The sequence below is a fragment of the Mauremys mutica genome, chromosome 2 (assembly GCF_020497125.1).
Source record: "Mauremys mutica isolate MM-2020 ecotype Southern chromosome 2, ASM2049712v1, whole genome shotgun sequence".
NCBI lineage: Eukaryota > Metazoa > Chordata > Testudines > Geoemydidae > Mauremys > Mauremys mutica.
The window spans coordinates 20,929,561-20,954,600 of record NC_059073.1 but is presented as its reverse complement, the minus strand read 5'-3'; the positions used below and the strand labels follow the sequence as shown (position 1 = coordinate 20,954,600).

The 25,040-nt window shown below is 40.2% G+C and overlaps 1 protein-coding gene across 2 annotated transcripts in view; it reads right to left on the bottom strand.

Moving 5' to 3' along the window:
- The window catches only part of ASAP1 (ArfGAP with SH3 domain, ankyrin repeat and PH domain 1), a 299,002-nt gene that overhangs the window by 129,506 nt on the left and 144,456 nt on the right, over positions 1 to 25,040 (bottom strand). For both annotated transcript variants that reach the window (XM_045005497.1, XM_045005498.1), the window contains exons 6-10: positions 15,973 to 16,047; positions 15,572 to 15,621; positions 6,565 to 6,694; positions 5,647 to 5,732; positions 3,143 to 3,218 (exon numbers count right to left, since the gene is read on the bottom strand). In XM_045005497.1, the coding sequence (XP_044861432.1) occupies positions 3,143 to 3,218; positions 5,647 to 5,732; positions 6,565 to 6,694; positions 15,572 to 15,621; positions 15,973 to 16,047 (417 nt within the window). The remainder of the gene's footprint in view (positions 1 to 3,142; positions 3,219 to 5,646; positions 5,733 to 6,564; positions 6,695 to 15,571; positions 15,622 to 15,972; positions 16,048 to 25,040) is intronic.

Genomic DNA, 25,040 nt, shown 5'->3' with positions numbered 1-25,040 from the left:
ACAGGATGATCTTACTCTCACTGAAAACCAATTTGCATATGACAGACCAGAGCTCATTAATATCAAGTCTTCAGTGATGAGATTACTAAAGATGTCAGTCGAATGAATTCTCTGGGTCATGACTTGTATGAAGCCTTCAAAACCCAAAGAATTATCCAATGCTTCATCAGTCCATCGACTCCAATCAAGAAGAATAGACTAAATCTGTCCTCAAATGTAAAGAAGAAAATCAGAATGAAGTTGGCAGGGACTATTATAGAGCTAAACACAGACAGGTCATTGTTTACCCATCTTCCTCTTGTGTCCAGGTCTCAGTGTGCTACTGATCTATATGAGACTTTGAGAAAGTATGACTTCTCCGTGGTACCACGACTGATGATTGAATGCAAAGGAACGATGCATACGTGCCAGGAGAAAAACAAACTAATGCACAACTTGCATGGTCTTTCTAAGCAACACTTACTGATAACATGACTGGTGCCTTATGCCAGCAAAGGTATCAATCAGCATAGCAATGGTAGATGGTATGGCTGAGGTACAAGCTCTCGACAAACCTGACACTTAACACCTGCTGAGGTTTGACTGAACACTTCATTATCAGGCCAAAGAACAAATACTGGACCAATGATGAAGTCCACCTCATGTTTGACACGTATGAAAGGAATCAATTACAAACATTACCAGAAAAAGAGGTTCCATGGTACTGCATGTGTCCAATTCAAAATAATTGATTCCACAAACATCTCCAACATCACAATGAAGACGCAACGGTCTCATACTCACACAAAGGACAAGTTAACCACATACTTTGCAGGAAAACGCTCCAGCATGTGAAGAATTACTCACAGAATTTAGTTGCCTCATGGCATAACGAAGCTGATGCCTCGCACTGTTCAGTGGAATTTCTTTGTAGTTCAGTGAGGATGACGACACTAAAATTATCTTGCATGCCATCAATGCAACAGAGAGGTACTACTAAACTCCACATTTTTGCACAATACACAGATTTTCTAGTCCTCTCTGTGAGAAGATACCCAATATTTCCACAAGATTCTATTTTTGTGCTTGCTGCTGGGAAACAGAATCACAGTATCTCTCTCCAAGATGTGTTCCTATTACTCGGACCATTAAAGCTGGTGCGCTGCCAGCATTCATATGCTGAGTTTACCATTTCAAGACCAAGATTATGACACTTGCAGAGCTACGTTGGTGGATATTGTCTAAGAAGCAGAAAGAGAAAAAGTTGCCACTGACAAGTGGTACATGTATACCTGCTACCAAAAGGGAGAACGATCAAGTAATTAAATGATTACGAGATGATGAAGCGCATCCAAAACTACCTTCCCCTATTAGGCATGGATGGGTCTTGGAGGAGGGACTGATCACATCAGTTAAGTATGAAATACCATAAATAAAATAAATAAATAATTGGAGATATACCTATCTCCTAGAACCGGAAGGGACCTCGAAAGGTCATCGAGTCCAGCCCCCTGCCTTCACTAGCAGGACCAAGTAGTGATTTTTGCCCCAGATCCCTAAGTGGCCCCCTCAAGAATTGAACTCCCAACCCTAGGCTAATGCTCAAACCACTGAGCTATCCACCCATGCATTCTTGAATCAATCTTTCAGCTAATCAAATGCTTGTATGCAATGACCAGATGCTCAGCACCCTACAAATGTTTGGCCAGCAGCCTGCCTGGCATAGAGATGTGAGAGCATGGCATGTACAAGGATCATTGTGACCACACAGCTAGCAGTGAGGCCCTAGACAAGGACAACACCGATGAGGAATACATGTTTTCAGTCCAACATGTCCAGGCTAGCTTCTCTAGTATTACCAATGATTAATGTCTTTTTTTTATGTAAACAATGCATCCCGGTGTTGAAGTATAATTAAAGTATGTTGGGTTTTAAACATTTTCTCAAATACATATCTACATATGTCATGTTTGGCATCATTGTGTTTGTGGGAGAAAGGGCTTTTGAACGATACCCAACGTGACCCATTTCCAATGAAACCGTTATCAAATTTCACCAACTGGAGGATATGGGAGCAGATGTAAGTCTCCCTCCCCCCCCACACACCATTACACCACAGAAGATGACACCACTGAAATTATGATTCTGTAGATTTTTACGAATCAAATGACACCATCCTTACTTTTGTATCATTATCTTGCTCCCAGAATGAGATTTTAACACATTATGCCCCCAGACTAAAACTACAAAAGCAAATGGGATTACCAGGGGTATGTCTACACAACAAAAACAAACAAACCAATCAACCAAGCTGCGGCAGTGAGTCAGAGTGTTGATCAACTGACTCGGGCTTGCGGGGCTCATACTACAGGGCTAACAATAGTAGTGTAAATGTTCCTGTTCATTCTGGAGCTCAGACTCGGAGACTCTCCTCCCTTGCTGGGCTTCGGAGCCTGTACTCCCACCCTAGCAGGAATATCTATGCTGCTATTTTTAGTCTCATAGTGAGAGCCCATGAGCCGAAGTTAATTGCCCAGTGCTCTGAGACATATTGCCATGGAGTTTTTTATGCCATGTACATGTAACTTATGACTTCAGATTGTGAAATACAAAATTGCATTGGTGACACTGAGCTCTAATTCTGTATCACTTTTTGCCTCCCAATCAGCAATCATAATTTGCAATATTAGTATCTGAGAGATACAATTCACTCATCAAAAGCTGTGTTGTACACAATTCCAAATTAAGTCTGTATTATCAAACAGTCCATTATGAAAACCAGACTCATATAAAATTTGTGCTATATTAGTGAATATCTGATGCAAGGACACCCATCCAGTACTATCCACATGCTACAATACTCAAAGCCTCTATTTGCAGCTGAATAGATAACTACTTCCTCTCAAAGTAAATCATGGTATAACTTCCAGAATGCAAAGGTTTTGGGAAACAGTTAGTACCATCTAACAACAAAGATAGCTTGTCCCAGAATTTTAGTTACAGTTGAGGCTTGAAGGAACACTTTTTTTTATTTGTACAGTGTAAATGTGAAGTTAGATTATACTTTTAGCTATTTAGATATTTCAGTTTACTGATAGCACTTAGGGAAATGTTCTTGCTTGTTCATCTGAATTCAGACATTATACTACCTCAAATTACTTACATTATATAAATCAGCAGCCAACTTTTCAATATACTGTTTCAATTTATCAGCAGTTTTCAAGCCATCTTGGAAGAAACTACAATGGAAAATACTTGTGATTTATCAGCAATACATGAACTTCTTGTATCAAAAATAATTGAACTTTACATTGAAAATTATACACAACTTACACTCACTCCTCCCTCACACAGAAACAAAAAATATTCCTGTAAATATTCCTATAAATTACTTTACATTACCAGTTGTCTGAAACCATCTGATGGAATATAGTTTCCATATAGCTCTAATTTTAAAACACTTTAAAGACCTGAATGTTATATTTTAATTCTTTACAAATATCCCTTGCTGCATGAATATACAGTATGCCCAAATACATGTAATTTTACAATTGAGTTAATCTTGAAACTGCTTTTGCATACAATTTTGATTTAGTTTTAGCATTTCAGACTTTAGAGTATACAGTGATGTCATGTACAAAGCAAGTTCACACAGTACACACACTGCAAAAGCCTACACATATGAAACTCTGCAAACCCCCATACACATTCACTCAAACTGCATTGCTGGATTCATCAACTGACAGCTAGACATAGGACATACAAACCACTGTAGATAAACACAATTTTAATCTCTGTCAACTAAGTATTTATTTTAAATGGAAAGCTCTGGGAAACAGTCCCTAATCTATCCACCAGAGAGACAAGCTCTTAATCAGTGTTTTTCTCTCAAGATGTCAATGGCACACTCTCCCTACCACTTCTGTCAGAAGAGATTTAACATTGACTTTTACCCCTAGATACCAACATCAATAGAGATAAATTTGATTGTTCTATTTTATTACTGCTAGTAAACATTTTTCTCTTTAGCAATTCCCATAATCACACTCTCTCTCTCTCTCTCTCTCTCTCTCTCTCTCTCACATCATAGCTGCACATGAGCTCTCTCTCATCTTGTGCATCAATTCAAGACAAAAGCATCTTAAAGTCTAGTTTTGGTAAGTCTGCCTCTGTGCTCCCATCTGTAAACACTGATATAATTTACCACTTATCTACCTATCTCACATGGATGCTGAGAGGATTACTTGTTTGTAAAAAAGATTAAAAGTGCCTTGTAAATATTAATTATTATTATGTAGAAGTAAGCAAGTTACCTGTTCATTACATTCCAGCTCCATCTGCTTTGAGAGTTAAAATCTGCTTCCTCCACAGCACTAGAGGGCTATGCTGCCTTTTCACTAGACCTACCTCTCTCTCTGGTTCCCTCTTTTCTTTTTGAAGGAAGCAGTTCTTTACTCGCCTGTGGAATCTCTATTTAGGTTGGTCACATTGTAGTCACCATCTTTCCACTTGGAGGAGGACTAGAGAGAGCAGTATTTGGACCAGTCAAAGCTATTCCCTAATTAACCTGATGGATCACTGTTGAACAATACAAAAAATACCGCTAAACCCTCTCACTCCCACAGAGTGAGACACTCGGAACAGAAATGAAAGATACAAATTTGATATGGCCTTACAAAACACCATCTTCAAGCTCTTTTATTAGTAAGAATTATGGATACACATAAGAGAGATAGCATGTATTCTACTGCAGTCCAGTCACTTTACCCTAGTGATATTAAATGGAATACTTCACAGTTATGCTGAAAATTTCTGATGCCAATAAAACAAAAACAAAAAGAAAACACAGAAGTAAAATCTGTGAGAAGGGCTTGCTGAAGTATTTCAACAGTCTTTCTGAAAAACTGAATATTCACTGTAAAAATGTGCCTCGTTTTTTAAATAGTTACACTGAATAATTCTGTAATTCATTGCTTAAAATCAAATATAAAAGATATTTTGTATTTTTACAGGTTTCATTTTAAGATAATCTGGTGGCAGTTTCAGTTGTATTCAAAAGTCATTTTACTGTTGGTATGATTCAAGCGAATTCACGAAGAACTGAAGCAACTACATTAAGAACCACTATAATCCAAACTATGTTTAGATGGTTAAGTTTTCACTACAGTGCTTCAAACAGTTTGGGGACTAAAAAATGATAGCAGGTTACACCTTAGTTTACTAAAAATATTGCAGAATACAACAAAGTAAAGATAAAACAACAAGGAAAGCTGCTGCTCTAGATTCCTTGTGTATTCCAGGTTCTTAAGCATATTACTTTGCCCCCATTAAGGACTAGTTAAAAACCTATTTTTAAAAAATTGAATTATATTGATGTTTTAAAATCAAATTCAATGGGATGAGGATTTGGCTCTCAATTCATAGACAGCACTGATCATTAAGTATTCAGAATGGCTCAATTTAATAGTCTGCTTGGAATAGACATTACCTGGACTTGGCAATGTTCACATTTCTTTTGTCAGATTTATTCTGCAGAAAAGTCTCAAATGCTTCAATGATCCACCATCAAAAGACAGACACCATCAAGACAATGTAGCAAAAGGAGGCAGAGAAACACATTTGTTTAACTGGAATATTGGATTTAATGATCTAAAACATTATACTTACTTGCACTGTGCATGATAATACTTAATAAGATTCTGTAGAAGGTCCACACCTTTTTTTGTCTTGATTTCATTAACCTTAATGAGATACTGTTGAAATAAAAACAGAACTTGCTGATGATATTTGTATGTTAGATCTTCAGCTATATTCAAACAGGAGAGCTTCTGTCTCCAGGCTGTTCAACTAATTCAATAATGATCTCTGTGGTTACCTTGTTGCTGATTTACAGAACATTGAATCAACACAATGATTAAAACCGGAATATACAAAATAAATTAGTATGTTTTTAGAACTCCCAAATGAACTAATTTTAACAATTTCTAATACAAGTTTGCCATTTGCAGGAATTATTTTTCATCTCAAATTGTAGGAAGATATGCCTTTTCGTGACATCACAATTAGTGCATTCCTTCAAAATAAGAATGTTATCAAATTCTAATTGATTGCTCCTCAAATTGAATATAAAGAGAACTATTTTAAAAGTTACTAGTAAATATTTTAGAAGCGATCATCATCAATTAATATTGATTGAACTAACATGTCAGTTTAACAGGCATCACCAGATTCTCAACCAAATATTTCCTAATTTTAGGAACAATATATCAGAAAAGACATCCTGAACAACAATCCTTTGCACCTAAAGACCAAGAAAGCTATTTTGCTTACTATGCTTTCTTTAGCCCAAGATCCTTACTTTAACAATCTAAACAGAGGTCTGAAACTCAAAATGAGATGATGGCAAAGCTATGTCTTCCATAGGATTTCCAGAACAAGAATCTTGAATATAGTTCAGCCACTTGACAGCCAAATGCATTTTCCAATTCCACCACCAAGAGAATTTCATCACCATTCTTTAATAGGATTCATAGGACACTTCTATTAAATATGTAACATAATTAAATGGTGAAAGTTGTTTCTTACTTCGCACATCTGCAGCTGAAATAGTCGCCTTTCCTTCTCCATTTCTTCTGCTATCTCAGCTCCTGTTATCTCTGTTCTTATCATCCCGTGCTGTTTTGCATGTTCTCTTTTTTCCTTTTCAATTTTTGTGCTGCAATTATAATTAAAATAGATTTCAGGAAACTTATTTTACTGTCATGAGATCTAGTAATTTTACTTAAACATAAATAGTATAACATCATGATGGCAAAATAGCCACTCTGTAAATACACATTCTCCCATCTTTTTAAGCTCTACATATTTGAACACGTTCCCTTAATACTATCTTGTGATTTGAGAGAACTGACTTGCAGATGAAATGCTGAGATCACTATTAAGTGAGTCATCAATGAACTGAATGAGAAACCAGAAGACTGGGGTGTAATAGATACTCCAAAATGTCCTGAATGCAGGCCAGCACTGGCTGAATTCTCCACTTGGCCCAATAAGCTGTAATAATAGAAGGCTTCCTACTGTTAAGCAACATCCGTCAAACAGCTTCTGAACATTGTTGCTCCCTCCTCATCTTGTCATGCAACATCAACACCATGAGATGCAGAGTGCTAACTTTACCGTGGTGTTGAGTCAGTAGGCCGGGATGAAGAGGAAGTAATATGGGAGGCTGAACCAACAGAACTGAGAAGGTCGGACAACCAACATTGCTTCAGCCAAGCTGGAGCAAGGAGAATCATTTTGACATGATCCAACTTCAGCTTTAGAATGACCTTTGTGGTGATTGGGATTGGGGAGGAGGAGAAGCATACATCGAAGCTAATCCCTAATTGAAGTGGAAGGGGTCCGTTTGGGAGCCTGGGATGAGACTTGCTTGAGAACAAAATTGATGGCACTTCTTGTTGTCTCTTGTTACAGTAAGATCAACAGTCAGAATGCCCCATTCTGCAAAGATGGACCTCAGCACACAGAGGTGTGCTTCAGAGACCACTCATGATTCTGGGAGAAATTCTGACTGCGGTAGATCTGCCAGTTGGGTATGGCATGACAGATACGTTGCTTCAGTTTTCAGTAAGGATAATGACGAGTTTGGGGGTAGCGGCTAATGGAATTGAGAATAAGGAAGCAGCAATTACCACATCTGGAATGGAAGCCAAACCCAAACTCAAACACCTTAATGTTCATTGGGACCAAATGAAGGTGCCCAGGTAATCTCCATCCAAGAATATTAAAGAAACTGGCATATGAAATTGAAAGCCCAATAGCAAGGACTTTTAACAAATTCATAAACTCAGGGGGCGTACCCTATGACTGGAGAATTGCAAATACAGTGCCTATATTTAAGAAAGGAAAACATAATGGTCTGCGAAACTACAGGCCCATTGATTTGACCTCCATTGTATACAATGTCTTAGAACAAATTTTGAAAGAGAGAGTGATGAAAGATACAGAGGTAAGTGGTAATTGAAATAAAATTCAACAAAAGGTAGATCGTGCCAGACCAACCTGATCTTTCTTTAAGAAGATGACAGATTTTCTAGACAACGGAAATTCAGTAGCTCTGTCCTCCCTAGATTTCAGTAAAGCATTTGATAGAATTCCATATGGGAAATTATTAGTTAAACTGTAGACAATGGGGATAAATACAAGAATTGAAAGGTGGGTAAGGAATTGGTTAGAGGTAAGACTACAACAAGCCATATAGAAATATCAGGCTGGAGGGAGATTATTAGTGGAGTTCCTCAGGGATCCGTCTTGGGATCTGTGACAGAATCCCCAGGGTACAACATGGAACTGGGGTACTGCAGTGCCCCCTTAACTCTCCAGCCTGGGCTGTCTCTCACAATACTTTGCTAGTGACAAGCAGAAAACCCCTCTATGTACTGTTATCACTCAGCACAATATGTGTAGCCCCACACCCAGCTAGATTGCATAAATGCTCCCAGAGCCATTCACAAATCACACAGAGAAAGGCACTGCAAATCTCTCAAGCCCACAGCATTGCATCCTAGACTGTACTGTCTTGACCTGATCAGAAGCCTGACCAGTGTAAGTTTATTACCCAGTCTGCCCCTCCCTAGATATGGAGAGGACACACATTAGCCTTTGTCACCAGAACTGAAATTTCCCAAGCACTTCAACCAAAACACACTGGTTTTGGTAAAATATAAAATAGATTTATTAACTACAGAATGATAGATTTTAAGTGATTATAAATAGCAGGCACAAAAGGTCAGAGATAGTTACCAAAGAAAATAAAAGGTAAGCACAGAGTCTAAATCTTAAATCTTATTAGACTAAGCAGTATTTGGATCCAGCAGTTTTCTCACCCCACTGGACGTTACAGTTCTTAATACGTAGGCTTTCCCTTTTAAGCCCGGGACCAGTCTCCTCAGTTAAGGTCTTTGTCTTCCCAGCATTCTTGTCACTTCCAGCGTAGGTGAGGAGAGGAGAAAGGCAAAAGCATGTTGCCACTGTCCCCTATTTTATATCCTCAGTCTGTGTGTCTGGAAAACACTAGCCCAGACACATCCTGGTGGGCTTTGCTAAGTCACAAAGTTGAGCAGTCCCCCATTGTGTGATGCTTGCACACAAGACCAATCTTATTTAATATTTTCACTGATGACAGCATAAAAAGTTCAGTGTTCTAATAAAATCTGCAGATGACACAAAGTTGGGAGGTACTGCCAATATGGAGGATGACTGGACTATTATGCAAGGAGATCTGGATGGCCTTAAACTTGAGTAATAGAAATGACATGCAATTTAATAGTACAAAGTGCAAGGTCATGCCCTTAGGGCAGGGGTGGGAAAACTTTTTGGCCTGAGGGCCACATCTGGGTATGGAAATTGTATGGCCGGCCATGAATGCTCACAAAATTGGGGGTTCGGAGTATGGGAGGGGGCTTTGGACTGAGATGGGGAGTGGGTGTGTGGGGCGGGGAGGTGGGGTTCCGGCACCGAAGAGTTTGGTGTGGAGGAGGGTGCTCCAGGCTGGGACTGAGTGGTTCAGAAGGCGGGAGGGGGATCAGGGCTGGGGCAGGAGGTTGGGGCATGGGAGAAGGTCAGGGGTGCAGGCTCCAGGCGGCGCTTACCTCAAGCAGCTCCCGGAAGCAGCAGCATCTTCCCCCTCCAGCTGCCCCGTCTGCAGGCACTGCCCCTGCAGCTCCCATTGACCACAGTTCCTGGCCAATGGGAGCTGCAGAGCCAGTGTGTGGGGCAGGTGCAGCATGTGGAGCCCCCTGGCTGCCCCTATGTGTAGGAGCCGGAGCGGGGACATGCCACTGCTTCTGGGAGCCATGTGGAGCAGGGCAAGCCCCCAAACCCAGCTCCCCAGCTGGCGCACCGGAGCAAGGCAAGCCCCCAACCCCACTCCCCGGCAGCAGCTCAAAGGCCGGATTAAAAGGTCTCACGGGGCAAACGCTGCCTGCGGGCCATAGTTTGCCCAACCCTGCCTTAGAGGCTAACAACAAGAATTTTTAATACAAGCCGGTGACTTATCAGACACAACAGAGAAGGAGAAAGACATGGATGTACAGGTCAATTGCAGGATGACTATAAGCCATCAACGTGGTGAAAAAGGCTAATGCATCCTAGGATGCTTCAGACAAGGTACTTCCAGTAGAAATAAGGATGAATTATTATCATTGTGTGAGGCACCGATGAGATCTCATCGAAATTCTGTGTACATTTATGTTCTCCCATGTGTAAGAAAGATGAATTCACTCCGGCACAGATGCAGAAAAGGGCTACTAGGACAAACAGATGAATGGAGAACCTGCCTTACAAGAGGAGACTTAAGGAGCTTGCCTTGTTCAGCCTAACAAAAGGAAGGTAGAAGGGCAACATGATTGATATTTATTCCTTTGATGTATTTATAGAGAGCAGAGAGGGAGAGGAGTTATATAAATTAAGGGCCAATGTTGGCACAAGAACAAATGGACATAAACTGGCCATCAACATGTTTAGGCTTGAAATCAGACAGTTTTCTAACCACCAGAGAAGTGAAATTCTGGAACAGACTCACAAGGGGAGCATTGGGAGCAAAAAACCAATTTTGTTTCAAGACTGATCTTGATAAGTTTATGGAGGGGATGGTATAATAAGGTTGCCTACAATGGCCATTTCTTGTTGCAGCAGGTGCTCGTGACAGGGGTCCCTGAAGAGAGATGGGGCAGAGGAGTGGGTAGGTGGGATAGAAATAAAAGGGATGGAGTAACCCTTTTGGATAATCTCTAAAACCCATTTGTCTGTTGTGATGGTGTTCCAGATTGGGTAAAATGGTGACAAGGCGGTCTCTGAATGGACGGGGACCATTTCTACTTCCGGAGTTAGCGAGTGTGGTGGTCTCATGCCCTCAACCACACCGTCAAAATTGTTGTCTGGAGGTGGGACTGTTGAGATGTCGAAGGCTGATCTTGCTTCTGCCAACATCTGTTCTGTCTTTGTTTACACCGTTGGTCATACTGCCTGTGGGGTTGAGAGTATCGTGTTGACCAGAATCTCTGATTGTAAAACCTGCCCTGTTTCTTTTTGTTTGCAGGTACGTAAATGCACAGGGTTTTTAAAGTCTTTTAGGGTTTGTAATGAACATAAGAACATAAGAGAGGCCGTACCGGGTCAGACCAAAGGTCCATCTAGCCCAGTATCTGTCTACCGACAGTGGCCAATGCCAGGTGCCCCAGAGGGAGTGAACCTAACAGGCAATGATCAAGTGATCTCTCTCCTGCCATCCATCTCCATCCTCTGACGAACAGAGGCTAGGGACACCATTCTTACCCATTCTGGCTAATAGCTATTTATGGACTTAGCCACCATGAATTTATCCAGTCCCCTTTTAAACATTGTTATAGTCCTAGCCTTCACAACCTCCTCAGGTAAGGAGTTCCACAAGTTGACTGTGCGCTGCGTGAAGAAGAACTTCCTTTTATTTCTTTTAAACCTGCTGCCTATTAATTTCATTTGGTGACCCCTAGTTCTTGTATTATGGGAATAAGTAAATAACTTTTCCTTATCCACTTTCTCAACATCACTCATGATTTTATATACCTCTATCATGTCCCCCCTTAGTCTTCTCTTTTCCAAGCTGAAGAGTCCTAGCCTCTTTAATCTTTCCTCGTATGGGACCCTCTCTAAACCCCTAATCATTTTAGTTGCCCTTTTCTGAACCTTTTCTAGTGCTAGAATATCTTTTTTGAGGTGAGGAGACCACATCTGTACACAGTATTCGAGATGTGGGCGTACCATGGATTTATATAAGGGCAATAATATATTCTCAGTCTTATTCTCTATCCCCTTTACATTAGTTTTGTTTGTGAATAGTTTTTGATCCTCGAAGAGTAAGTTCTCGACCGTTGCCTGGACCTCCCTCGGGAACACGGAGAGATGGAGCCAAGATACACGGTGCATGACCACAGATGTCGCAATGGATCATGCTGGCCATGACTGCAGAATCCAGAGAGGCCTGAAGGGACATCCTGGTGATAAGAGACCCTTTGGAAATTTTCGCCTTGTATTGTTTTTTGTCACATGGAGAATTTTCAATAAAATGTGGACATTTTGGAGAATACATTGTGTGTGTATTTTGCCAATAGGGCCACATAATTGGCTATGCGTAACTGAAATGTAGCGGAGGAATAGGCTTTTTGTCCAAAAAAGTCTAACCTTTTCCAATCCCTATCATATGTGGTCGTTCAAGACTGGTGTCGTTTTCCTCTTTTGGTTGACCACTTCCACTATTAAAGAGTTTGGTTCGGGGAGTGTAGATAAAAACTCAGCCCCTTTAGCAGGTACATAGTATTTTTGGTCAGACTTCTTATATGAGGGTAGTGCTGTAGCTGGTGTCTGACAGATTATTTTTGCAGCCTCCAAAATAGCATAATTAATTGGCAGGGCTATCTTTGCTGCTCAGGATGCCTGGAGTATGTCCATGAGATTATGTTGGGTTTTTGATAGTAGTTGTAACACAAGGTTGAGAGATTCAGCTATCCTTTTGAAGAGGTCCTGAAAGGATTTGAAATCATCCCCTCTACTGGTGGGTGGTGGCATTATGGTTTCATCCGGTGACGAAGATGAGAGGTGAGTAGGTGGTGAAGTGTCATGTTCAGCTGTGTCCTCAGGTTCCTTAGTCTCTTCCTCTTGTGTTTCTGAGGGTGCTGGGACAGTTGGTGAACGGGATCATGCTGTTCTGGACCTAGGCAGGCTAGGGTCCTGCGGTGTTGGGCCCTAAACATGGCCCACAGATACCACATGGCCAGTTAGGTGGGAATGGTATGGGGGGCAGTGCCCATGGGTGACCGTATCAGCCTGGTTGGTGGTGAGATGGTCCAGGCTTGGGTGAGGAGTGTCAAGGAGTATATATTACTGCATCATCCTCTTCTGCCTCATCACTGGAGATAGAAGGGACTAATCTATAAGGAGTATTCAGCTGACTTGGTACCGATCTGGATGGGATACCCTCGGTACTGAGCAGAGGAGATTCAGGCATTGAGGGCACTATCAGGTCTACATGTCTCATGAATTGCTGCAGAATCGTGAGGCTCGGTGCTGGAGACAGCATTATGGATGGCCCGGGAGTATGAGTTGCAGCTGCCGGTGCTGAGGATTTAGAGCTGTGCAGTATATGTACAGCAGGTGGCGCCATTGTACTGCTCGGTGCCGAGGTTTTCTTCCGCTCCATGAGTGCAGAGCTGGAAGGTTTCACTTTACTGTGTGAACCTCCATTTGAGCTTGCCCACATAGGGTCTTTAGCTCTTCGGGAACTCTCAGTACTGGATGTTCCCGTTGCCTTACAGTCTGGCGCTCTTGGTGCCGTTGGTAACAGGGAAGATTTTTCAGTTGGAGATTCTTTTCTCTTAGGCAATTCTCAGTGCAAGGATGTCTGCAACCACTTTTTGATTACCTTTCTTGGAACAGGCTCCTTGGCAGACATTGTTGAAGCAGAACCCCTGTCAGAGACTGCCGCTGGCGACCATTAGCCAGTGCGTGTCCTGGACTCAGAGTCTGAGGCTAGCCTGTGGGATTTTTCTATCACGAGGTGCTTAAATTGGAGATTGCTGGCTTTTCTTGCCCTGGTTGTCAGCTTTCTGCAGTGTGGGCACTTCGAGTAATGTATGTCTCACCGAGGCAGCGGACACAGTGTGTGTGGCCGTCAAGAGACCAGTATGGAGAGTCTGCAAGTCAGGCAGGGTTTAAAATAGGTCAGCTGGGCATGCCTAAGAGAGTTGGTCTCTTAAAGAAAAAAAACAGGGATAAACCCTTTTTGAGGCTATAGCTGTCTGCCTGTCGATATTTTTCTGTCAGCTCTGGAAACTCAGTTTAGGATCTGATAGACAAGCTGTGTTCTGTTTGGCTTATGCATCACCAGAAAAGTTTCTATATACCAAATTCTGCTCTTAGTGACACCTGCACAACCCAAATGGCCTTAGCGGAGTTCCATAGGTATCACAAAGTAGGAGTTGACCCAGCAATTGCAAATGTATACAGTCAGCTGTTCTATTGAAAATGCATGGGCCAGAGACATACTCAACATATTTATGGAAGAGTAAGCCACAGCTCTCCAGAGTTAGCAGGAATAAAAAGTAATTTCATATGCAGATGTGACTGAATACACAGTTTAGTAAAAAGATGCTATTTTTTTACTTGGACATTAATCCTTTTGCCTTGGATTCCTCTGGAAGATGGGAATATTTATTTACTAATTTACAGGGATTAATATTTGTAATGAGACTTGATTATTAAAATATCTGTGTTTAGTGCTAAAATTATGTATTTAACTTTAATAAAAAAATCAATCATTCTTAGTGGTCTGACTTTTCTTTCCCTTTTTTTTTCCTGCTTACACATAAACTATAGATAGAAAGCAAGGCAAATGTGATAAATAGGAGAAACATAAGGAAGAAGAGAGATAAACAGAGTAATAAAGCTTCCCTAAATCACATTATTAATCCCAACATGAAGTATACACTAATTATCGTCAAGGAAATCACCACTGCTGACATCTATCCAAAATAATATTTTTTAAATTTATATCACTTATCCAACCATCTTTTTAACCTTGTCCCAGTGTCTACAGCCACACTCAGTAAGAGACACTGAATTTTTAATATAACACTCCAAAATCTAATGCCAATCCAGAACTCACTTCCATCAAGTCTACCCTTGAATGCACTGTAACAGATTATCATGGGCCCAGATGCCAGAATTATGCACCAAGAGATGGGTCAGAAATAAAACTACCACTACACATTGAGTTAGAGGCATTATGAACTGAAGCTTCCCAGAGCTAAACATGATTTCTTCTTGTAAACTTATTTAAAATTAGTTTTGCATTACAACTAGTATACATATATAAAATATTGCAAATGTATGGTTTAGTAATATATTGTATTTGCTTTTTCATTTCTGACTATTCATCATTTCTTATAACTAATATTCTTTCTGTATACACAGACTATTTTATCTTATTGTATACTGCTTAAGACTAAAGTGTGTGAGCAGCTGTTTGAAGATTTTTTTCATCTATAAAAGCTGTGTCACATGTCCACAGTTTTGTTGTATCTGTAGTGTCTAGTTATTATATGTACGGTGTATAATTTGTCTGTATACCAACTGAAAATATACTGTACCAATGAGAATATTAATGGCTTGATCAGCAACCCAGTCTTCTTCCTTATTCTAGAGGAATATTAGGCATAAATTATAACTCTTCAATGGAATACATAAAAGCTTGAATTTCCATTAACACTGAAGGTTATACGTCTAATGTGATGTTCATGGCATTGAGAATATACCCATTCTTAATCCTTCATCTTTACAGGTTCATCAATGGTAACAATGAACAGTTCTGAACAAGAATGAAAATCCAAGAATGTTACTGACCTGCTAAATAAGTCTGAGTCATCTACCAAAACTAAGATAAATGGCAGATATCCTCAGTATCATCATCATCAAGGTTAGAACATAAAAGGTTTCCCTTCTCTGACAGTAAAGTGTTTTCTCTCTTTGTATGAATTATGACAAAATGAAGAATACTTACAATTTGGTCTCATAATCCTTCCAGGCTTTGTCAAAAGGCTTTTTAAGATCCTTAGGAAACAGAAAATGCACTTAAAATATGTTTATTAACACTTTTAAATTGTAGGTTTAAAACTAAGATATCATTCCAAAAATCATAAATGGCATTTTTAAGTCTTTTAAATCTTTTCAAATATTCCTTTCCCACAGATCTTAAGACAGATACGAACCACACATTTTCCAAGTGGAATTTTAATCATGCAACTTCTATTATAGTTAGCAGAATCCATGCAGATATGATGAGAATAAGTGCCAGCATAAGAATCTGGATGCATGGATGGATGAGATGGATAGTAAGAAGCTGAAATCTAGGCAACCCTGAAATGTTTCCCTGGAAATACTCTAGGTTCGCTGAACACTTACCCCTTTAACTCCTTTCAAGTCTCCTTTTAAGAGAGAATCCAATGTGAAGATAACATTGTGGCTTAAGCCCTGGAGCTAAGAAAAAGAAAAAAAAAAAAGCACTACTTGAGTTTAAAGAAACGTATAAATATCATGATTTAAACAAATATGCTGCACACATATTTTCACTATCTAATGTAGCTGAACCTGTGGCAAAAAAGTTCCACACTAATAGCAAATTCAGATCCATAAAGAGTTAATCAACATGTACATGGATGGAAAAAGAAGCAGTAAAATATAGGAAACTTATGGACATTCAGGGAAACATGAAAAGTGAAATTAAAATTCACAGATGAAGGAGGCCCAGAAAACAGATCAAGGTAATTTTCAGTTTCCCTAACAAGCAATAGAACATTACTTGGGGAGCAATTTAAGAACATAAGAACAGCCATACTGTGTCAGACCAAAAGGTCCATCTAGCCCAGTATTCTGTTTTCCGACAGTGGCCAATCCAGGTGCCCCAGAGGAAATGAACAGAACAGGTAATCATCAAGTGATCCATCTCTGTTGCCCATTCCCAGCTTCTGGTAAACAGAGGCTAGGGACACCATCCCTGCCCATATACTGGCTTCTGGGTCAATAAGGCTTTTCTTACAGTTCACCAAACAACAAACAAAAGATATGGAGCAATTCTAGCTTATCAATTGTTGCTTTAAAAAACAAAACAAAAATAAAACCACAACTCAGACCTGAAGGTCATTAGCAAACTTGGGCTCCACAGGGCTGAAGGGAAAGTTCCACAAAATATATCAAAAAGTGTATTTTAAGTTGGCATGTTTGTTAATTTAAGGAAGTTTGAAAACAATATCCTAGAATGTGATTCTGGAGATGATCACAGCCTCTGAAAGATATGCCTGGGGGGGGGGGGGGGAAGGATCATGAAAATGAGCTACTGTTTAGTTATTGATTTCTTCATCTAATACAGTTTGTCAGCAGTCTTTCAAATCCCATCCGTCTTATGACTCACAGATATCAGAACTGATTATTATCCTTGAATACAAAGTGGTTGCAATTCATGACATACACTCAAGCATCCTGGAAGGAGTTTCTTTACAATGGTCTTGAGTTATATATCAGTAAAATAAAATACATACATTCTAGCTTTTCATATCCATACAAAAAGTTTGTCCTCACGTCACTAAAAGAAAATCATGAATAGCCATCATATCATCTTCAACTGCAATTGCATCAACTCTCCTAAGTAGCTTGGAGGTGGTTCAAAACTTGGAAGGGAGAGCACACAGGAGTGAGACTGGTTATTCAGTAAGTGGGATTCCTTCCCCAAAGCAGTAATGGAATTAATGTCTCAACATATTTTCTATTAAACAATACTGAGGCCCTTACTATTTGCAGTCATTAGAAGATACAAATATATTTACCCCATTCTCTTTAACAAATACCATTATGCGTAACTACCCATAAGTTTCCCTTTATCTGACACCATTTTTAAGTTCCGTTGTATAGTCTGTATATGTTTCAGTCTGTGAACAGAATAGTCATCCATCAGCTCAGATTTTAAGACACATGTACCCAATTGCAAGTACTATTTTGACTGTGCATACTATACTTGCACACAAATTGCTAAATGCAGAAAACATTCGTTCATATTTACAAATCCCACAATGATGTATACAATCACAATAAATGTTTGGACAAATTATTTGCACACCTGTTTTTAAACACCGAGTCTATATACTGGCTGTTTTACAAACTTTGTCTAATAAAATTGTACAGCTATTTAACAGTTTGGCTAAAACACTACCTGTTCAAACTATCTTAAAGATGTGTCTACATGAATGTTAAGAGGGATTTTCAATCAAATTAATTTAACTGAAAAATAAATCTTTTAGCCTGTGTAGATGAGGCCTTTCTAACAGGATAAACGGCCATATCAAAACATTAATATTTGAGTAATGAACTAACATGCTCACAGAGTCTTCAAATTTAGAAGGTTACATCATTAAGTTGGGTTTGGAGGGAAAATAATTTCTTATTTTAATAGCGTCCTCTTACCATTATCCTTGGAGGAGATCATGTGGGGATCAGAAAATATCTGAGTGTTCCCTTCCATAAACAGAACAGATTTAGGCACTCTTAATCAGTGCCTCTGACCTTCGGGATATGTAAAGGTGAGCATTTCCCAGCTCCAAGAAAGCATGACACGAATACCATCAAATTCATTGGGGTGTGTCAAAGCTACTGCTATAATTTCCCATAAAAACCAGCACACTGAATTTTCTGAACTTTACACCATCTTCAGACATGAAGATACATAAAAAGAGACCCTAAAAATATACCTGTTAACCAAAATACAATTAAATCTGAACAGGCGTCTGTCTCCTTGAATTATGTCAAAAGATTAATAGGTACTACTGAATTGAAATAATTAAGAATCCAATCATAAAAATCTTGCACAGAAAAATGTCTGTTTAAGTCAGTAATTCTCCGTACCCAGTGATTCTGTGTCTGCATCTTAAGCTAATGCTTCTTGCTGCTTCTATTGTGCAAATGCCTGTCCTTCACAATCACTACAAAATAATGTGTTTGGCTGTCAAAGCATTTACTCATGAAGTGTAAATGTTTCCCCACATGCACAGACTCCAAAGATTTGGGGTAACAAGCACAAAAAATTGTCAGGCAAGAGTCCTCACCATGCCATTTTGCGACACTAAAGTTCCAGCAGTTCATGACTTTTTATCAAAGACTCTCAGTACTATTTCTGAATATCTAACAGCTCTCTGGATTCCATTCCCCACTATGCCTTTTCTCCAGGAAGTTTCATGAAGGATGAAAAACAAAATCAGATAGCCAATCTCCCCTCTCCCCAAAACAAAGTTGTTAAATAACAGAAGGATTTTCTGGTCCTAACTTTAAGAGTTTCTGAGAAACTGTACTAGCAGATGTATTTGTGAGAAAACATCCAACAAGTTTTACTGTGTTAGAGTTTATCATCTTTATAAAGCTGCAAATATAACTACCTAGAACAGGTATTTTTTTTTGCAGGTGGGAAACCAATTTCCATATTGTGGCTTTTGTGTATTTGTAAATAAAAAGCAGAAATTAAGTTATCTGAGCAGCCGCATTTTTGAGATTCAGGAGTCCAATTTCCAAGCTCAAACACTAATTTAAGGAGTAATTAAAGTTAATTTAGCACAGACACTGGCATGGGTGGGAATTAAAGTAGACTTTTCTAGATTTACCTGAAGAACCAAGGCAAAGAGGAAACCAAGCCAGAAAAGGATAGCCATCCTCACTTCTTGATATGACCATCCCATGAGCAATCAGTTGTCGAGGTAAGGGAAAACTGGGTTGCTCTGGTGACTCAGGTACACTGTTGCCACAGAAAGTACCTTTGTGAAAATGTTCTAGACCCACTGTGAAGCTCAGGAAGCTCCTATGTGCTGAATTAAAGTCTATATGAAAATCCATGTCCTTCAGATTGAGAGCTGCAAACCAGTTGTCTTTTTTTAGGGAGGGTATTATGGAGGCTAAGATGATCATCCTGAATCTTGAATGTCATACGAAGATATTTAGCTGAGATCCAGGATCTTCAATCTCCATTTTGCGGGGGGATGAGGAAGTATCTGGAATAGAAGCCCTTTCCTCCGTGTTGAGGAGGCACGGACTTTATCGCACCTAACTGGATCAGGGAATCCACCTTCTGAGGATCCTCTTGTGAGAGGGCTCGCTGAAGAGGGATGGAGAGGAGGGTTTTGGGGGAAGGGCATAAATTCTATTGTGTAGCTTATCATCTAGGATTCATTTGTCCAATGTGATATGCTGCCACATAAGAAAGAAATGGGATAGGTGGTCACAAAGGTAAAGGGGATCCGCCAACATGGAGACTGGATGGCAGCTCTTGAAGGTCCAGTCAAAATGATTATTTGGCTGGAGCCTGGGACTGGGAATGAAGTGGCAATGAGGTGTTCTGTCTGCTGCACTGTACCTTCTAGGGTGGCTTCTAGGTGTCTCATAAGCCCTTTGATGGTAAAAGGGCTGAGAAACAGGATAGTGCCTACAAGAAGGAAGTTTGGAGTACTTCCTCCAAGGCACAGGAGTGTATATCGCCAAGGAGAAGAGGAGTTGCAGGGAGGCCTTTAGTGAGTAAATAGAGGAGTCACTTCGTACACTTAATAGACTGTTGACCTCAAAGGGAAGATCCTCTACCATTTCCTCGACCTCACCAGGAAGCCCAGACGTGCAACCATGAAGCCTATCTCATGACTACCAAAGTCACCATGGAATGCGAAGCCATATCTGCTGTGTCTTATGACCCTTGGAGGGATAATTGGGCAAGCAATTTCCCTTTGTCCAGGATGGCCTGGAACAGATCTGAGCTCCTCCTGTTAGCAAATTCAGACAATTTGTTAAGTTAAAATCATACTTAGACATCAGGACCTGATAATTTGCTACGCAAAATTGCAGACTGGTGGATGAAAAACTTTACCAAAGAGATCTAGTCTCTTCGTATCCTTGTTTGAGGAAGTAGACCTAGACTGGTGCAGCCTGTTGCACTGCTTGACAGCCTGGACCACTAGAGAGTTTGGGCTGGGTTAAGAAAACAAATATTCCTCCCCCTTTGATGGTACCAAGTACTTTTTCTCTGTCCTTTTCAGAGTTGGAATAAAGGTGGTTGTGCTAAGCCAAACTGGTTTGGTGGGTTCTGATAAGGCATTTGTGACATTGCACTCCATGTGTTTTACAGAAATATGCTTATGAGTGTGAATATGATGTAACTGGAATATGCTTTATACAAAATAGTTTCTTGTAAGGTATCATTACAAAGGTTATAACCTACTGAATATATTCCTCCTATTTGTATGCACGTATCATTCTTGTATCTGAAGCTAGAAATATGGAGTATAACTCTGAGGTTCTATTGTAATTATGCAAAGTGTGGGCCATTAATGGAGGTTTAGAATCTTGATGGCTACCATTGACTATGACAACTGGTTGTAAATGGTTTACTTACCTGCAAACCTTCCTGGGTACGTGCGGACCAGCCTTGGAAGAATGGAGGCTGGGGTCTCACAGGACATGTGAACATGTCACATGATACTGGAATCCATCTTAAACCTGGTGCTTTTCCATTTAGAAGGAGGGGTTGGGACCCAGAGAGACAAGATATTCCCGCCTTATGCCAAAGCTATAAAAGGGAGTGGATCCCAGTCATAAGAACACCCCTGCTTTCCACCTAAGATGTCTGCTGGAACTAACAAGGACTGTACCATGCGAAAGGATTGAGCCCAGACTAGGAAGGAGTCTAGTCTGTGAAAGAAGCTTATTGGAACATCTCTGAAGGTGAAATTTACCTGTAAAGTTTCTTAATGTATTCGGCTTAGACTTGCATGTTTTTGCTTTATTTTGCTTGGTGAGTTACTTTGTTCTGTTATTACTTGAAAACACTGAAATCCTACTTTTTATACTTAATAAATCACTTTTGTTTATTAATTAACCCAGAGTAAGTGATTACTACCTGGAGGAGCAAACAGCTTTGCATCTCTCTATATCAGTGTTATAGAGGGCGGACAATTTATGAGTTTACCCTGTATAAGGTTTATACAGAGTAAAACGGATTTACTTGGGGTTTGGATCCCATAGTGAGCTGGGTGTCTAGGTGCTGCAGATAGGCAACCCGCTAAGCAGTTTTTAGTTGAAGTAGGCAGCTTTGGGGGCATAGACCAGACCTGGGTCTGTGTTGCAGCAGGCTAGCGTGTCTGACTCAATAAGGCAGGGTTCTGGAGTCCCAAGCTGGCAGGGAAAACGGGCTCAGAGGTAATTTCAGCACGTCAGGTTACAGTCCTAAAGAGAGCTCTGTGAACGAACCCATCACAGCATTATTGATTGGAAACACAACCTTACTAGGGCCTGTAGTCTGGTGAATATCCAGAAGTTTGTGAGTAGGGTCATTCAGTTCCTCCAGGGGAATCTGGAGAACCTCCACAATCCTCCTCAGGAGGACCTGAAATTACCTATAATCACCTGGTAGCAATGGTGAGGCTGGTGCCACTGCCTCATCAGATGATGAGGAACTAAGTGCAAAAGATGGATCAGGTGGGACTGGCTGGTCCAGATGGTGGTCCTCCTCATAACATCCCTGGGGGAGATGAGACTCTTCTTTGAGAAGCAACCTGTCAAAACTCCCACTCTGAGTCCTTGTAGCCAGCAGGTCAAAAATGAGGGTCTGAAGAGCCCCAGTATGTCCATGGGGTGGGATCATATGGATATGGAAGGCATGCCCTTGGAGGGTTTCCCAGGGCTGGTAAAGTGCCCTATGGGAGTTAGAGGGTGTCCAGGAGACTCTGGAACCCCTGTTGGGATTCATCTTGTGCCTTGGAACTGTCAGAGGAATTGGTGCCTCAGCACCAATATGAAACATGAATCCTCCAATTCTACCAGTAGAACCGATAGTACTGTCTTGTGATGCCATGGTGGTGGACAGGACTGGCGGACAGCACACAGATGGCATACCCGTGTCTATGCCATGACTGGTAGATGGGACCAGTAAATAATGTGTCGTTAGTATAAGAGTCTCATTGAACACTAGCAGATCCAATAGTATCAGCAACTCTGGGTCAGTGTAAATCACCAGATCCTCAAGGAAGGTACATGCAGACCTAGTGGATGTAGAGCCGGAGGGGATCCTGGCTCTGGGTGGAGCTGACAATGACGACTTGGGTTGGTCAGGGGAGCATCGATACTGTCAAGTCACTTTTTTTGCAGTGCAGTATTGTCAGTAAATGAGATTGTTCCCTTCTCAACTCACTAATGCATGGGCTGGTTCTGCCCCTCGTGCAGGTGGTTTTGGAGCACCCTTGGCTTTGAGTACCCCAAAATGTAGACCCATGCTCCCTATGAGCTCCTGACACATTCCTACCAGTGCACAGAGTCTCACCAGACCCCAAGGACATGTGGGAGGTGGTCCTTTTCTCTGAGGACTTGGAGACAATTTCTCCCACTTCTTATGAGGCTGTTTGCCCTTACACTCTCATGTCTATGGTTGGACTAGTTGGTGGGCCTGACCTCTGAGGATTTGGAGCTAGAAGCACTAGGGCTGGAGGGAAACTATTCGGCCACCCAGAATTCTGGGGTCAGAATGGGTATCATAAAAAGCTCCAACTGTCTATAGAGTTGGAATTCATGAGACTGTCAGGTTTGAGGAGGAAAAAAATGAAGAATGCTGGTAAAGCTTGCGCACACGGGAGATTTTGTCACACCACAACAGGAGAGGCGGTCAGTCCAGGCCATCCCTTATGCCCTTGGTTTGGAGCATGAGAAGGAGAAGAAACAGGTGCAGAACAACGGATGCTGCTAGTGAAAAATCTTTTGTTCTCAGGCATATGGAATACATGAGCACCCACAATGCTGAGGGATCATCTCTCAAAGAAGAAACATAGGTTCTACTCCCAGTCTGGCACAGACTTACTATCACTCTATTGAACAGGAGTGAGTTTTCATTATATATATAATATGCTAAAATCTTAAGAATAAGAAGAGATTAGAAAACAGCAAATTATTTAAGATGACTGAAGAAGTCTCTATTAGTCTATCAGAAAAAGGTGATTTGAAAATACAAAGTACTATATAAGTGCTATATAAAGTGTGCTCTTTATGCTTCTGGTCCTCAAGAAAGACTTGTATTTCACTATCTCTTTCCTCTAAGTTATCTTTTTTCCAAGAGTGATTGTTTTATAACTAACAGCATAAATGTTCCAATTCAAAGTTTAATGATATTAGAGCCATTGGTGGAAATCAGATTCAGTGTTATCTGGACTTTTTTTGAAAAGAAAAAGAAAGAAGTTGCTTGCCACAAAGTTAACCATAACTTTCACTTTTACTGCTTATGATTGCATTTTGCAACTTTGGAAATTATTTATTATACTAAGATATACTTCTTCAGAATTGGAGATTGCAAACAACATACACGTAAATATTTAGAAGCATTCAGCAGCTAGCAAATTCTTTGAATATTTTTCAGAATTAACTTCAATAGAAACAACTCAGGTAATTCACGCTGAGCAGTCTTACCAGAAAAAAATTAATGTAGTTTGACTTACTGCGTATCATAACCCATACAGTTTTACCCAGTTACTCCTGTATTGAGCTCAATATCTTGTATAACTAAATTAGCAGGATTTCCACATATATTTAAATTAGGGAAAGAAGCATTTTAATCAGCTCCTTTCTTTCTCCCTCTGCATTTCTCTTTAATCTTCTATTCTAAATGTCTTGAAAAATAAAATTTCTTGTTAATTACTTTTATCTTTATCATTTAATAAATGCTGATATTTTATAATTTCTTTTACCTTTATTTACCAAATATATACATTTAATTATTTTAGTTTTCTTCTTTGGACTATATAGGACTATAACAATGTTTAAAAGGGGACTGGATAAATTCATGGTGGCTAAGTCCATAAATGGCTATTAGCCAGGATGGGTAAGAATGGTGTCCCTAGCCTCTGTTCGTCAGAGGATGGAGATGGATGGCAGGAGAGAGATCACTTGATCATTGCCTGTTAGGTTCACTCCCTCTGGGGCACCTGGCATTGGCCACTGTCGGTAGACAGATACTGGGCTAGATGGACCTTTGGTCTGACCCGGTACGGCCTTTCTTATGTTCTTATGTTCTTATTTGTTTCTGCACCTGCATCACTCACAGTGCCAGCAATTCCCAGGGGACACAATGCGAGCTAACTGTTAGAGTTGGGTTAGCAGATGGCACTTATACCACATTTTTTGTGACTACTGTTAATTGCAATGGTGGATTTCTAGGATTATATTACTTGACAGAAAATATAACTGGTGCTATCGTATTTGGTAGTGTCCTATGAAAAATATGTCAAAATAGCAGAAAAAAATCTGAAGTTCAAAACTGAGAAATATATATTTAATTATATTAATGGACTAGCTCCCTAACTAAAGTATTATTAAAAACAAGAGCTGCTTAGCAAGTCTTGTAGTTCACATATCTTTGTAAAAACTTGCTAGAGGTTTTGACAAGTATCAAGTACGGACCACAAAGTTCG